Source organism: Hibiscus syriacus, unplaced genomic scaffold, assembly GCF_006381635.1.
Source record: "Hibiscus syriacus cultivar Baekdansim isolate YM2019G1 unplaced genomic scaffold, ASM638163v2 tig00110321_pilon, whole genome shotgun sequence".
NCBI classification, from domain to species: Eukaryota; Viridiplantae; Streptophyta; class Magnoliopsida; order Malvales; family Malvaceae; genus Hibiscus; species Hibiscus syriacus.
Genome location: NW_024062680.1, coordinates 2,071,894 through 2,087,509, shown reverse-complemented (window position 1 = coordinate 2,087,509; position 15,616 = coordinate 2,071,894). Strand labels below are relative to the sequence as shown.

General features: G+C 33.0%; 1 protein-coding gene and 2 pseudogenes across 1 annotated transcript; 2 read left to right on the top strand and 1 right to left on the bottom strand.

Moving 5' to 3' along the window:
• Positions 1-1,220: 1,220 nt before the first annotated feature.
• LOC120117740 lies at positions 1,221-4,157 on the top strand (annotated as a pseudogene).
• On the bottom strand, positions 4,009-6,078 carry LOC120117839 (TATA-box-binding protein-like; the record flags this gene model as incomplete). The annotated part of the gene is made up of 6 exons (XM_039138032.1): positions 6,053-6,078; positions 5,240-5,327; positions 4,923-4,973; positions 4,714-4,758; positions 4,489-4,581; positions 4,009-4,131 (listed from the first exon to the last, which is right to left on the bottom strand). Coding segments are annotated over exons 1-6 (426 nt in total), but the record flags the coding sequence as incomplete, so codon positions are not given.
• A 2,256-nt stretch (positions 6,079-8,334) lies between these two features.
• On the top strand, positions 8,335-14,331 carry LOC120117837 (annotated as a pseudogene).
• The last annotated feature ends 1,285 nt before the right edge of the window (positions 14,332-15,616 follow it).

The following is a 15,616-nucleotide window of genomic DNA, read 5'->3' as shown; positions in this document are numbered from 1 at the left end:
GCGGGTGGGGATAGTCGTTCCTTGAAAATTTCAAAGTTTATATATTTAGATATTTTCTTTAGATTTTTTTTATTGAAAATATATTTTTACATCTCTTGAAATTTTATAAGTTCACCCCCTTAAAAATTTATAAATTTGCCCTCCTAACATAAAATCTTGCGTCCGCCTTAATACTGCCATACTTAAATGTATTGTATTCTCATTGTATTTTATATCATATCTAAAATTATTGAATTTAGTATCATAGAAATTTTAATCCCTTGAAAGCATACCCTTCCTAGAATTTGTAGGTAGTTCGTTACCTTTCTTCTTTTCCTATTATATAGGTTTTCTTAACATACTTATTATTTCATATTAATTTACTATACCATTATACATAGAGTCTTTTCCAAATAAATATGAGATAAATTATTTCAAATGTTATTCAATTTTAAAATTTATATTAATTTTATCATTTTATTTAAAGTTAATGTAATTTTAACAATAATATACGATAATATCACATCATCACTATAAATACGTGATAGTAACATGCCAATATTTGGGATATATGTATGTATCATATTATCATTTATGTATACATCATAATGTCGTGTCTCTATTTTGAATATAAAAATTTTACTACATAACGACAAGTGTTAACCGTTAGTCAATCAAATATTTTTATTCAATTAAGATTATTTCGATCCAAAATAAAATATTAAGACTAAAGTAATTAAAAATATAAGAGTCGAAATAATTATTCAATTAAAAATTAAGATAACTTTTAATATTTTATTTTTAAAAAATAATATTTCTATTAAAATTAATTAATACCTAAAAAATACTTTAAATCTTTTTTTTTTTTTGGAGTGGTGAACACTGGAGCAGAGCCTAAATTTCAAATTTTGGAAAAGGACGTGATGTGGCGAAATCAAACGTTTATTGATTCTCTGTCAAAGTAATGTAAGTACCTTTTTTGGAAAAAAAAATCCGTGTCGGTTTAAACACGCGTACATAATTTGTTTGGTACCGTTTCCCCTGTTCTTCCTCTCGTTTTCCTTTGTTTATACACTGTCGCTTCAACTCCGTCCTTTGTTTTTCAATATTTACTTAAAAAACTCATCTTCTATATTCGATAAAGGTCCAGTCTTCTCCCTTCGATTCACCAAAACATAACCGATTCTCCCTTTTTCTTTCTAGGTTTTCTTCTTTGCTCTGTTTTTCTTCGTTTCTATTTTAAAAAAAATAATTGCAAGTATTTTTTGTGTGTTGTTTCTCTCTCCCATGATCACAAAATGGCTTGAGTTTCGGTTGATCCTGCAGATAACCGCATTTCGTTTTCTTTTTTAACAGAGATTGCATCAATCAATAAATAAACAACAGTTAAAACTTCATAATAAAACCTTGCTTTTCCTTAGTTTTGGTAACTCCTTTAGCCTTACCATACGCTCCACCCCCTTCTCTTTGAAATTTTTTACTATTTAAAACCCATGGGTCATTCTGGGTTTCTAGCAACATTAGTATTACCCACATTCCTTTGTGTTCATCTCCTCTTTGGTGGATCTGTTAGTGGTCTTGGTGTGAACTGGGGCACAATGGCGACCCATAAATTGCCTCCAGAAACAGTGGTTCAGATGTTGAAAGACAATGGGATTACAAAAGTGAAGCTTTTCGATGCAGATTCAAAGACCATGGATGCTCTTGCAGGGAGTGATCTTGAAGTAATGGTCGCCATTCCCAACGATCAGCTTCTTGCTATGAATAGCTATGATCGTGCTAAAGAATGGGTCAAGAAGAATATTACCACATACAACTTCAAAGGAGGTGTTAACATTAAGTAAGTTCATTCTTCCAGCTTTTCTGATGTTCGTTTTTGTGGCTTTGATTTATTTGTGTTGACACCGTTTTTAAGATTAAGTTGATGAGAAAAAAAAACTTCTTGTTATCTTATAGTGTGGATTTTGATCAATTTGGTATGAAATTTTAATTGTATCTAGAGCTAGAGGTCATATTCTCCTATCTATGTTGGACAAAATGTTATTTAGATTCGAGTGTATATATATTTGAAGATCATATTCTCATATTCATCTTCGAAATTTTATATTAGTATGTTGAGCCTTTCACTTTGTTTTCACAGGTATGTTGCTGTTGGAAATGAACCATTTCTCACATCCTATAATGGCTCGTTTATAAACACCACATTCCCTGCTCTTCAGAACATTCAAAATGCACTTGATGATGCTGGTGTTGGGGACACCATAAAGGTTACTGTGCCCTTAAATGCTGATGTCTACAACTCACCCGAAAGCAACCCTCTTCCGTCTGCTGGCCGGTTCCGGACTGATATCAGTGGACCTATGTCACAAATCGTCAATTTCCTAGCAAACAACAGTGCGCCTTTCACCGTGAACATCTACCCTTTCCTCAGTCTTACGGGAATGATGACTTCCCCTTTAATTACGCTTTCTTTGATGGAGGAAACCCGATTGTCGATAACGGGATTCAGTATGCTAACGTTTTCGATGCCAACTTTGACACATTGGTCTCGGCTTTGAAGGCATTAGGCCATGGGGATATGCCCATTATTATTGGGGAAGTTGGTTGGCCTACAGATGGTGACAAGAATGCCAATATGGCTAATGCTCAGAGATTTTACAATGGACTCTTGCCTAGACTTGCAGCAAACACCGGCACGCCTCTACGTCCAGGATATATCGAAGTTTACTTGTTTGGACTCATCGACGAGGATGCCAAGAGCATTGCTCCGGGAAATTTCGAGCGTCATTGGGGGATCTTTCGGTATGACGGGCAGCCTAAATTCCCATTAGATCTTTCAGGTCAGAATCAAAACAAGTTTCTCATTGGTGCAAAGGATGTGAAATACCTTCCACAGCAATGGTGTATGTTCAATCCAAATGCTAAGGACGTGGGCAAGCTTGTTGACAACATAAAATATGCTTGCACTTTTGCCGATTGTACGGCTCTCGGGTTCGGGTCTTCGTGTAACAGCCTCGATGCCAATGAGAACGCTTCGTACGCGTTTAACATGTATTACCAGGTGCAAAATCAGAAAGACATGGCATGTAATTTTCAAGGCTTGGGCATAATTACAACGCAGAATATATCACAAGGGACTTGCAATTTCATCATCCAGATTACTTCATCATCTTCTTTTTCTTCAGTAAGTCCCTCAGTGGTAGTATTATCTATTTTTACAGTATTGACTTCATATTTACTACTTTAACTTTTGATTATTTAGATTACATCCGATGTATTATTTTTTCCTCTCAGATTCTTGTCTTGTATTTTGAAGGATTCTTGGGTTATCTAATTCATATCTATTGATTTAATATAAAAATCGGATTCTATAATATTAAAATATGAATAAAATATGTATTTTAAAGGATTCTTGGGTTATTTAATTTATATCTATTGATTTAATATAAGAATGGGATAGTAGTGTACTAAAATATGAATAAAAATAGCACTCTCACCGAACTAACAATAAAGATTTTCATCAAGCTAAAAATGCAACCTCAAGTCAGATTTCTTTTAATAAATTTTGTTCATATCACATCCAAAATTTCAATATCAATATCATGACAATTATACATAAAGATGAAGGGACAATTTTAACCACTGGGATCGAAATGTCCTAACAAACTACAGCTTAAATGATGCATTTAAGCAACCTCTCCACTCTTCATATATTCACACTTCAAGTCCGAACAGTGGTTGAGGAAAACCTACTATCGACAACCTAATCAAATCAAAGTTCCATTCGAAGGTATATCTGCCAGCAAGTTTAAAGATAAGTCAAAGTGAAGCTCGAAATAAATATATAATACTGGTCAATCATTTCAGAGAGGGAACAAGGTGTAGCTTCGTACCATTGTTAGTTCTTTCTGAATTCTGTGAGGACTGGATATATATTCTCAAAGGCCGTGTATGTCTCATCTCTCACCTGATTCACTAGAACAAAGAGAATTAGTAATTCAGCCGGACATAGAATACAGAATAGATGAACGGAGGCCCAAATGCAATCACCTTAGCTCCAGTGATCACAATCTTCCCTGACACAAAAATGAGTAGCACAATCTTTGGTTGTTTCATTCGGTAGATCAGATCTGGAAAGAGTTCTGGTTCATACTGCATTAAAACAACGCCAAAGATGAGTCATAATCCTTGTACCAAACAAAAGGAATCGGAAACCGAATAAGCAAACAAACACAAGTAAAGTAACTATCTAGAACTCATCCAGACCAGAAACCAAATCTATGTTTTAAAATCTTTGTACCGAGAATATTTAACCTCCATCCCTTTGGCTTAACACCCATAAGGGCCAGCATGTGAAACTCAATGAGCTCACAAAGAAAAGGCAAACTTTGTATGGGCATAATACACACACAAAGAAGAGCACAGACAACCAGGCAGTCGTACCTGGAAAAGAAACATGCATATCTATATTCTTATATAACAGGTAAACAAATATCGAATGCCACTTACACTTGAAAATGCATCGTGGGAGTATGCAAGACCTTCAAGTCTGATAGGAAATTTGACATCGCAGGACCCGGCAATGTTCTGAATTTTGAAGTCCTGCCGATCACAGCAAAAAAGGTTAAAAATGAGCAGGGCAAAACACCATCAAAGGAAGAGATATTAGTTGTAGTCTATACATGCAATTTGAGGAGCATCGTTTGCACAAGAGAAAATGAATTGTCTAAGAACCTTAAACTTAGCAGGAAACCCAAGCTTTTGGATGATTCTGGCGTACTGAAAGCACAAAAATAATGTCACTATAGGACTTCATTTTGCATCTTTCTATCCTAATGATAAGCATGTGTGTGTGTAAATATTATATCAAGCAGCTAACTTCACATTTAACATAGTTCACAAACACAATAAAAGGCATAAGAATCTCAAAGAAGAATATTTGCCTTCCTTGCTGCCAGTTTAGATTGATGTTCACTTTTAGCACCAGTGCAGACCTGAAGAAGCAAGGGAAACTGTTTTAGTAATTCAATAAGTGAACAATGAAAACACGCCTATGTTCAAGCAACTGATGTAAACACTAGTTGTTTACTAAAGGACTTTGATACTGAAAATAACCACCAAATGAGTGTATAATGACAGCAGCAAAACGTTGTAGGGTTATTTTACAAACAAAAGGGTTAACAACCAAATATTAGCAGTGGAAAGAGAAGCTGCACTAACTAACAAAAACAAAACTAGAATTTAACCATCCCATGCATACCTTGGGATTATACTCAGCATTTCGTGCTTGCAAAGCAATTTGCTTAAGATCCAACTTGCAATCTAAGTTCACAGTTGATACAATGTTCCTGGAAACACAGTAAAACTAGTTCTAAGATTTCCATATATAAACGTGGTCAAACCCAAAACCATATAGGATTTAGAGCACAGTCCAATAGAAGAGACTTGATAAAGGACTTCCCATTTTTTGGTCTTTTTCGTCAGTTCAATACAGATGCAGACTTTGTTAGTGGTTGAATCGTTAAAAACCTTATAAGCATAGAAAAGATACAAGATCGAATGCAGAATTCAGTCAATCACTTTATTTGAATTGTTAATAAAGAGATTTTACTGAATGCAACAGTTTTCAACTTTAGTTATACGGATAACTGGTTCCACTAAGAACACGACTCAAGCGTAATATATGATAGTTAAACTAGAGGAGCTTAATTACACTGGCAGGCCAGTTGGTTAAGCTAGTGTAATCATATTTGATTCAATTTATTTATCATCCATAACAAAACTAATCCAAAGATATCCAAGAAACTATATTTTTTTTATCATATTAAGCACATCAATCGATACATAAAACGATATTACTCCAAAGATATCAAATTAAAGCACATCAATACTTAACAGGTAATTAATTTATGTTAGGGGATATTTGTGTAAAAAGTCAACTTTCTTTCGTATTTTTTTTTGTGTGCAAAAAAATTTTCTACATTAAAATCTTTAAATATGTTTTTGTAAATTATTTTATAATTCGACAAATTTTGATTTTTTGCATGAAATTACACAATACAGTTATGTTTACCAATTACCACTTGGCACTTTCTGCATTAATGGAGTATATATATAAGTTATAATTCAAATTAATCATTTATTCTGCTACCATTCAAATTAATTAAGAAAAATTATGGTAAAATATTTGTAAAAGAAAAATATAAATACATACATAAAAATCTAAAGATTTTTCTTTGTTTTGTGTTACTCTCTAAACTTGTAATAAAATTCAATAAAAAAAAAAAAAAAGAAGGTAAAGCTAAAAAATGAAGATCAAATTGGATGAATGTAGAAATTTGTTAGATCGTGTGTATGTGGACGTGCCACGTCGAGTTTCGCCAAAATCAGGTTTAATATTTAAACTCGAATAATGAGTTCTAAGCTAAATATAATAACAAAATATATTTTTCGTTTTTAATTAGTGGAATTTGATTTTTATCATAAATTGAATTTAATTCTGACTTTTAGCATTATGAGCTTAAATTTGAGTTTCTTCCGACTTAAATTTAATTTGATTTATTATTATTATTTTTTCATAATACCTTTTGAAGAACTATTTCAAAAATAATTTTCTCTTCTATTATCTATTGAGAGTCTCATATTTCTTAAATGACGATAATTTTATAATCGGATCTCTCAATACTTTATATAGTTCATCAAATAAACTTGACAATTATTGCCATTATAGACTTGATACTAATCACTTTATAACAAGAATATTTAATTCACAGGGAAAACATAAGAAAAACTCGACTTCTTTCTTTCAAACTGAATCTACACCTTTTATCTTTGTTTTTTCCATACAAATTTTTCTCTCCCACACAGAGATAAAAAATCATTTATCGACCAAAACTCTTAAACTAGATTAAACGAATTACAATAATCGATGAAATTAATTTATTCTTATCAAGTTAACAAATCTTCTTTTTCTAGGTTGATAGTACACCATATTTATCTAAAAAAGCAGATATTGTAAATAAAACACAATGTTTATCTTAAAGAAATACATGTAATGTATATTTTTATATTCATTTAGACCGGATCTAAAATCTTCGAATAGTCAATTTTGACTACTTTTCTTCAAACTTTTTTCCTCCAATTTGTTAATTATGAAAATAATAATTTATTCAATTATTCAATTTTCAAGTAAAAAGAGAAAGATTATTTCTACAAATATTTTGGACATTTTGTATTCCAAACCTTTTTTTTTCAATATATCTTATAAATATATTTTCCCAAATTGTATTTTTTTTCATCCACATAATCATATTCCAATAATAGTTAATGCTATTGGTGCCTTTAGACCAGTGCACTAATTGGACATAAATTTTTTTTTTGAATTGAAATAGTTTTAATCAAATTCAAATGACATATTTTTAATTATAAGAAATAATACTAATTTAAAATCAATTTTAATATTTTATTATTACTTGAACAATAAATATTTAGAGTGATCATAATGTAATATTTGTTCATAATTTTTTAATCAATAACAACACATTCATATATTTAAAAAAAATTATTCGAATTTATGATATCAATGAAGAACAATACATTTTTTTAATTACTAGACTGATTAATAAGATCAACAATAAATAATATTAATTTGATTTTATCATAAAATAAAACACGGTCCAATTCACGAAGATAAACAAATAATTCAAAATCTCATGGTCCGTGTATGATGCATATAAAATGGATAATATCATAATAACAAGAATTGACAAACAAATAAAGAAAAAGGTTATAAATAATAATAATAATGTAAAGCCTTTGACCCTTTGTAAGTCCACAAACGCAAAACCCTTTTTGGCTACTTTGTTCCCACATTTGCATGTCCCATCAATTTTTCATATTCACATAAAATAAAAATATGCTACAAAGAAATTTCTTCTTAACATTATTTCATATTTACAACTGAAAAAAATTCAGCCCTTAAAATGGTTAAATGTTATAATAAAAAAAGATAGTTATACCCTACAAAATAATTAGGAAATATATAATAAATGTATTATTATTATTTTATTTATTTTAAAAAACAGAAATTTACTTTTAAAAAAACGAAAATAGATATATGTTCTTTTTAATTTTTAGATTATTTCAGGCTTTATTTTCCCTTTTTGTTTGATGCATAAAAGATCCTCCTAAAACTACACCTAATAAGCTTTCTGTTTCTCCATCTTCTCTTAAATTTCAATTCAATCCGTCTCGAGAAAAAGAGTTTCTTTTCTTTTTGTTACCTAAATTTTGGATTACATGTCTATCTTCATCCCCCGATAATACAAAAACAAGGTGTGTATTTTCTTTCTTTATTTTTTTTTCTTTTAAATTCTTGGTTTTTGTTTCTGGGTTTTCAAAATAAAGCCCAACAAATGTATCATCTGAACATATTGTTAACGATCTGAGCTTGATCAATCAAGTTTTTTTCGAGGATAATTGATCTGTGAGTTCTTGTTTTAGCTTGTTTGCTGATCGGTTTTAGTTTTGATTATGTATTTTTGATGAAAAGTTGCATGATCGGATTGGAGAATTGTTTGGTTAGTAAGAATCTGATTTAGGCTGGTTATAAAACGGTTACTTTTTATGTGAAAGTTTTATTTTTTTTCTATTTTAAATCAATTTTTGGGGGTGATGTATGAAATATGAATATTGTTGTTTGAGCTTGATTGTTACCTTTTGATTGATTTATTCAGCTCAAAGTTTTTCGTCATCGTAAATTATCGATGTTCATTTCGTTTCATACTGAAATAGCTGATTTCGATTATCTATCAGGTGTGATTTTTTTGGATCAAATATGTGATAAACTTGCGTTGATTTTGGTATGTTTTTAGCTGCTTTTGCTTGATTGATATTTGGTGTTTGGAAAAAATATATTTCTTGTTGAAGGGTATTTGACTGTTTGCTAAAGGTATTGTCTTTGGTTTATCTTGTTTGAGATAGCTTCTTAGTGGATGATTATAGTAGCAATTTTTTGTTTCCTCAACTTGATAATTTACTCTCTGATAGGGTTTTTATTGTTTATAATTTGAGTCATGATATATTGAATTTATGTTGATCTTGGTTATTTGTGGAAGGGTACCTTAAAAAGGTTAAATATTTAGTTATGGATTATATGAGCTTTCCAAATGTGTAGTGTTTTTCTTATGAGACGTGTTTATTAATTTCAATATCGGTAAAGTCCGTTACTTCTTTTCGTCAGAAGGATTTTGGAGGGGAATTGAGTGGCATGTGAATTGCACGTGACGAGGATGCCAGAATTGCGAAGTGGAGCTCGGAGATCAAAACGCCTTGATGATCTTCAGCTGCCTCCTCAACCGGTTGATCAAGCGGAGAATTGGGCACTGCCTGCTCAAAACAGAACCGGAGGAGGGCTGGTGGAAGAGGAAGGGGTAATGCTGCTGGTGCACCAAAGGGCCCTCAGCTGCAGTACCCACAAGGCCAACAGCTGCTGGTAGAGGCCGGGGAATTAGGTTGATAGATTTAGATCCCGACCCTTGTCAGCTTTCAACCGAGTAGAGATAGTGGCCAACAAAGATATTGCGATGGAGGGTCGGAGTGCTGACAAAATAGTGGGAGTTGAAGAAGAAGCTAGCACAACCCCTGTTCCTGAAACGGTAGCTCCGTATTACATACTATATCTTTCTGTTATTGTTAAATATATTTATTTGGTACTTAAATGATCCATATAAGTTGCTTATTTGGGTAAGCCTCACTTTTGAGAAAAAAACCAGCTGAATACAAAACTTTTTCCTAGTATGCTCTTAAACTAAAAGCTAATTACTTTATGACTAATACAATTTAAAAAGAAAATAGTGCTTTCTTTATTTCAGCATTTTGGAAACTATTCGAATTATTATTTCTGTTTTGATTTTGCTTGAAAATGATGAATGTTTTAGCATCAAATTCCACATGTTTTAGCTTCGTATCTTTTATTGTTAAATATATTATTGGTACTTAAATGATCCATCTAAGTTGCTTATTTGGGTAAGCCTCACTTTTGAGAAAAAAACCAGCTGAAGTACAAAACTTTTTCCTAGTGCTCTTAAACTAAAGCTATTACTTTATGACTAATACAATTAAAAAGAAAATAGTGCTTCTTTATTTCAGCATTCGGAAACTATTCGAATTATTATTTCTGTTTTGATTTTGCTTGAAAATGATGAATGTTTTAGCATCAAATTCCACATGTTTTAGCTTCGTATCTTTTACCGTAAAACATTCCTAGTTATTAGTTGTTCATCTCAGGGAAGCTCTTGACTGAACACCATTTGTGTTACTCATTGCAGGTACAGTGGGTATTCCTGTATATAGGGTAGAAAGGAAACTGGGTAAGGTTGGTTTTGGCCAAGTCTATGTTGGCCAGAGGACAGGCGGTGGTAGTGATAGAATTGGACCTGATGCAATTGAGGTATTTACGAGAAACTCGTGCCCACGTTAAAGATTTTTCCAGGTCAAACCACTTGGGGACTAATGTCTTGTGATTTTTTGTCACAGGTAGCGTTGAAGCTTGAGCATCGGAACAGTAAAGGTTGCAATTATGGTCCACCTTATGAATGGCAAGTTTACAGGTATGGCATTTTTAATCATAGAATTTTTAGCCAGCTTTTGTTTCTACATATTTTACTCCAGTCATTTAAATTCTCACATTTCCCTTTTTAATCTCCACTTGAATAAAAGTTCGCTAAATGGGTGCTATGGGATTCCTTCCGTGCACTACAAGGGTCGCCAGGGAGACTACTACATTCTTGTGAGTTTTGATTTCTAGCTTCTTAGTGTGTTATCTCCCCAATCATTTTATGTATTTTAATCTTAACATTATTGAATATTTCAGGTGATGGATATGCTTGGTCCTAGTCTCTGGGATGTTTGGAATACTCTAGGACAATCGTAAGAAATCAAAAAATTTCCGGTCATACCTTTTCGGGCATGTTTACATATATCTACTATACTCATTCAATTTTGGTAATATGTTGTACTATGACAGGATGTCACCAAATATGGCTGCATGCATTGCCGTGGAGGCAATATCAATTCTCGAAAAGCTTCATTTAAAGGGGTAAGTCTATTATAATTTTCTACAATTTATTGAATTTTACCTCCTTTTCGCATAGTTTCAACTGATTTTCATTTGTGATTGTCTGCTTGAAAAAGGTTCGTACATGGAGATGTGAAGCCCGAAAATTTTTTACTAGGTCTACCTGGATCAGCTGATGAGAAGAAGCTATACCTTATTGATCTCGGTTTAGGTATATTCATCTCAGTTATCTCTTCCCCTTTAAATGTATATTCTTCCCGGGGTGTCAAGCAGGGGTTCATGATGGTTAACTGTTAGTGTTTTCTTCTTCTTCAACTGATCAGCTTCAAGATGGAAAGACACACAGTCTGGTCAACATGTTGATTATGATCAGAGGCCGGATGTTTTCAGGTGTGTAGATCTTGTTTTAAAATGTCACATCTTACTGCTTATGTTAGGTGTTAATATCTTTGGGTATTTCTTCTATCAGGGGAACAATCAGGTATGCTAGTGTACATGCACATTTGGGCCGGACTGGAAGTCGTAGGGATGACCTTGAGTCATTGGCATACACATTGATATTTCTAATAAAAGGGCGGTTACCATGGCAGGGTTATCAGGTTCGTGTTGTTTTGATTAAGGATTTACCTAATCCATTTTAATTACTTCCTCTGAACTATTGGCTTTTATCCGAACTTCACAGGGTGATAACAAGAGTTTTCTGGTTTGCAAGAAAAAGATGGCCACATCTCCTGAGCTGATGTGTTGCTTTTGTCCTGCCCCGTTTAAGATGTTTCTCGAAGCTGTTACAAATATGAAATTCGATGAGGAGCCCAATTATGCCAAGCTTATATCCTTCTTTGAAAGCCTAATTGAAACCGTGCACTCCTTTGAGACCGATTAGAATTGATGGAGCTCTTAAGGTGCTTTTTATGTCTTTCCCTCTATTATTGGATCGAGTAGATTGTTCAATTGAACAACCTTTCCCTGTCTTTTATATAGATTGGGCAAAACGAGGAAGATTAGTCATTAATTGGAAGAAGATGAACCAAGAAGAAATACGACTAGGTAGTCCTGCTACTCAGTGGATTTCAGTTTACAATGCCCGTTGTCCTGAAGCAGAGGTAAAGTATTGCATTTCTTCTTAAATATAATTTCATTTTTCCTTCTGCTCGTATCATGAACTTCTTAAACATTTGGTTAAATCTCTACTTCGGGATGTTGTTTGTAAGTTTGTAAGAGTGGTTTTGATTTATCAACACTTGCTTTAAGTTATTCCTGTGGTCCGATAATCTCATCATTTGATCGTGTTTTTATTTTCACAATAGCATATTTGGAGACTTTTATTAACCATCTAAAAGCAAATCTATACAATAAATTCTATATAAACAATATCTGATTTCCCCCTTGTTTACCTTTTGAATCATAAGAGCATGAGATGCAAGTATTTTTTTAAAATGTTATTGTTTTTAATTGTTTCACTAGCTTTATAAACATGCCCATGAACTGAGCTGTCTGCAAGTCTAATGGTTTAGGCCATTGATAAGAATGTTTAAACGCTTGTACTCTTTAGTCACTGGTTCAAACTTGACTATGGTCCATTAAAATTAAATTGTCACCCTTTGATGTTTGTTTTGTGGTGCATACTTTGTCCAAAATAACGAGTCATGAAATATAAAATTTCTTTCGGATAGAGTTTGTTCATCTTCTGGTAGTTCTTGAATGGTGTTGACACCTAACGTTCTGTTTATATTGTAGATATCACTACAATGTAGCAGATTCAAGGTTGCGCCAGCATGTAGAAAAGGGTAATGAAGATGGATTATTTATTAGTTGTGTGGCTTCAGCAGCTAATCTCTGGGCCCTGATCATGGATGCCGGAACTGGTTTCTCATCCCAGGTGTATGAATTGTCAACTGTCTTCCTGCACAAGGTTAGAAAATTACACGAAAGCACTATTTCTTGTCGTTTTTGTGCTTGGATCACATGATTTTTTTTCTCTTGTGTGTTTAATATCAATCCGATTTCATCAGGATTGGATTATGGAGCAATGGGAAAAGAACTACTATATTAGTTCAATAGCTGGAGCAAATAATGGAAGTTCATTGGTTGTTATGTCAAAAGGTTGGTAATTTGTATTTTACAATCTAGCCTGGAAGGTCAATACACTTATGTTACTCGGACTCTTTTAAGTTTTCTTGAAATATGAATATTCATTTACCGTTTCTGACACATATCCAAACATGGGTACGAGAAATGATCCTCTAACGACACTTCAAAACATGGTAAAACTTAGAAAAATAGAACATTCATGTGAGACATATACCTAACAATCGCATTCCGGTCCAAGTAACAATGGAGATTCATATGCACCATCTACTTATGAATTATCGACCACTGTAATAAAGTTCCATGACTTTGTAGGGACTCCTTACACTCAACAGTCGTACAAATTGAGCGAATCGTTTCCCTTCAAATGGATAAATAAGAAGTGGAAAGAAGGGTTTCATGTAACATCAATGACAACTGCTGGGAGTTGCTGGGGTGTGGTAATGTCTAGGAACTCCGGGTTCTCCGATCAGGTATTCATTTGCTTTTCATCTTTATGCACCGCCTTGATTTCTCGAAATTAGCTAACTATACTTCATTTTATATTTATTTAAACTGTTCAAGGTTGTGGAACTCGACTTTTTGTATCCGAGTGAAGGAATACACCGGCGATGGGAGAGTGGTTACAGAATAACATCTATGGCTGCCACCGCAGATCAAGCTGCCTTCATACTTAGCATTCCAAAACGAAAAATGGTGGACGAAACTCAGGAAACTCTCCGCACATCCGCCTTTCCAAGCACCCATGTAAAGGTGGGTACTACTTATCTATGTTGTTTGGACTCTATTTTTCATAAAATATTCATGTTTTCGGACATCGATTGAAAAGGCTTAGAAAATTTGAAAATACCTGTGTCGAACACATATTCTGTTTTATTATATATACTTTTGCTTCAATGGAGTTTAATCTTTACATGATTGTTTATGGTCGCAGGAAAAATGGGCAAAAAATCTCTACCTTGCATCGATCTGTTATGGGCGAACAGTGTGCTAATTCTGAAGCATACATCTATGTTTCTCGGACTCGAGTGTGTCGGATTAAGATATCCGACAGGAGTATTTTTCTTTTCCTTTTTTAGTTTTTATGTATTTCGAGGATCCTTCAAGGATCGTATCTTCGTATTCATATCTGATTATACTGGATATGAGTTTCGGATACAATTATTGAAAAAACGAAGACTCGGGGTGACATTTTAGTTTGACTCAGTCCATTAAGGAAAAAAATAATTTAAAGATCAAATTTTGAAAACCGATGAGGTATCATGAGTTTGATATATTTTGGATTGTTCTATTATTAAACTTAAGTGGGAAATCGGTGTGAAATTTTAAAAATTCAACTTCCTAGAACTCGATCTAAATACGCACGTTATATAATATTACAAGTTTATAAATCAGATTAATGTTTTAATTAAGCATTAGTTGGTTGATTGTTTCGATTAATTTTGTATTTTAAGAAAAATCATAAATTAGCCTAATGAGTACGTTTAAATCATTGAACTGGATTTCGAGTACTAAATTTTAGTTCATGTTTGAAAATTACATTAAAATTTTAATTTGGTATTATAAGGGTTTATATATATTTGAGACTATATATATATAAGTAATATTTGTGTATGGATTTACAAGTAATATGTTGATGAACATTTGGATGGTGATTAAATCATGTTCAAATAGTTATATTGATGAGTATATTCAAATATATAATAACGTAAATTAAAATAAATAAAATTCTTGTATAATAAGAATTGTTCTGAAGTTCAATCCCTATTAAGACTTCATTGTCGGTGATTAAACATCCGTTATGTGGATGAATTTAAGTATAGAGATGTTTATTTTTCATCTGGGTCATATCTTGAAACACCCAAGCTATTAGTTTGGTATATCCCATCCCTACAAAACACAACTAAAACCAATTGGTAAATGTAGTTGGTGAGGCACCGTTAGACTATGTTATGCCATACAATAATATGCCCCAAACCAATGCATAGGCATCCCTTTAAGAACAAGATTCCTCCCATTTCTTTCCTCCGGTTTTCTTTACATTCTTAAATCCAATCTGCCATCAACAGTAAAAAGAAAAAGCGGGTTCTCCTTTGTCAATGATGTAAAAGGAGAAATGTACCCTCTGAGGTTGTGGTTGATATTCTTGGCAGTTTTAGCAAGGGTATGTTGTTGCGTGGAGGATGGCATGCTCATCCGATATAGATGGCGATGGCACTTGCAATGGCCAGTGGGAAGTCTTTGTGGTTTGAATTTCCCATAATCCTCAGAAAACTACATTGTCATGGTCAATGATAAGCAATAATTCAGTTCCAAGAGAGTATGTTGAAATAGTTTATTTTTTCTCTAGGTTGCTGGTTTGAATTTCTCTTGCTTGGGTTTATTTTCCTCTTGTTTCTAACTTTCATGTTCTTGAATTTCTGGTGGTTCAGAATGAATTCTGGGTATTTGTTGACATGGCTAGTGGGAGGG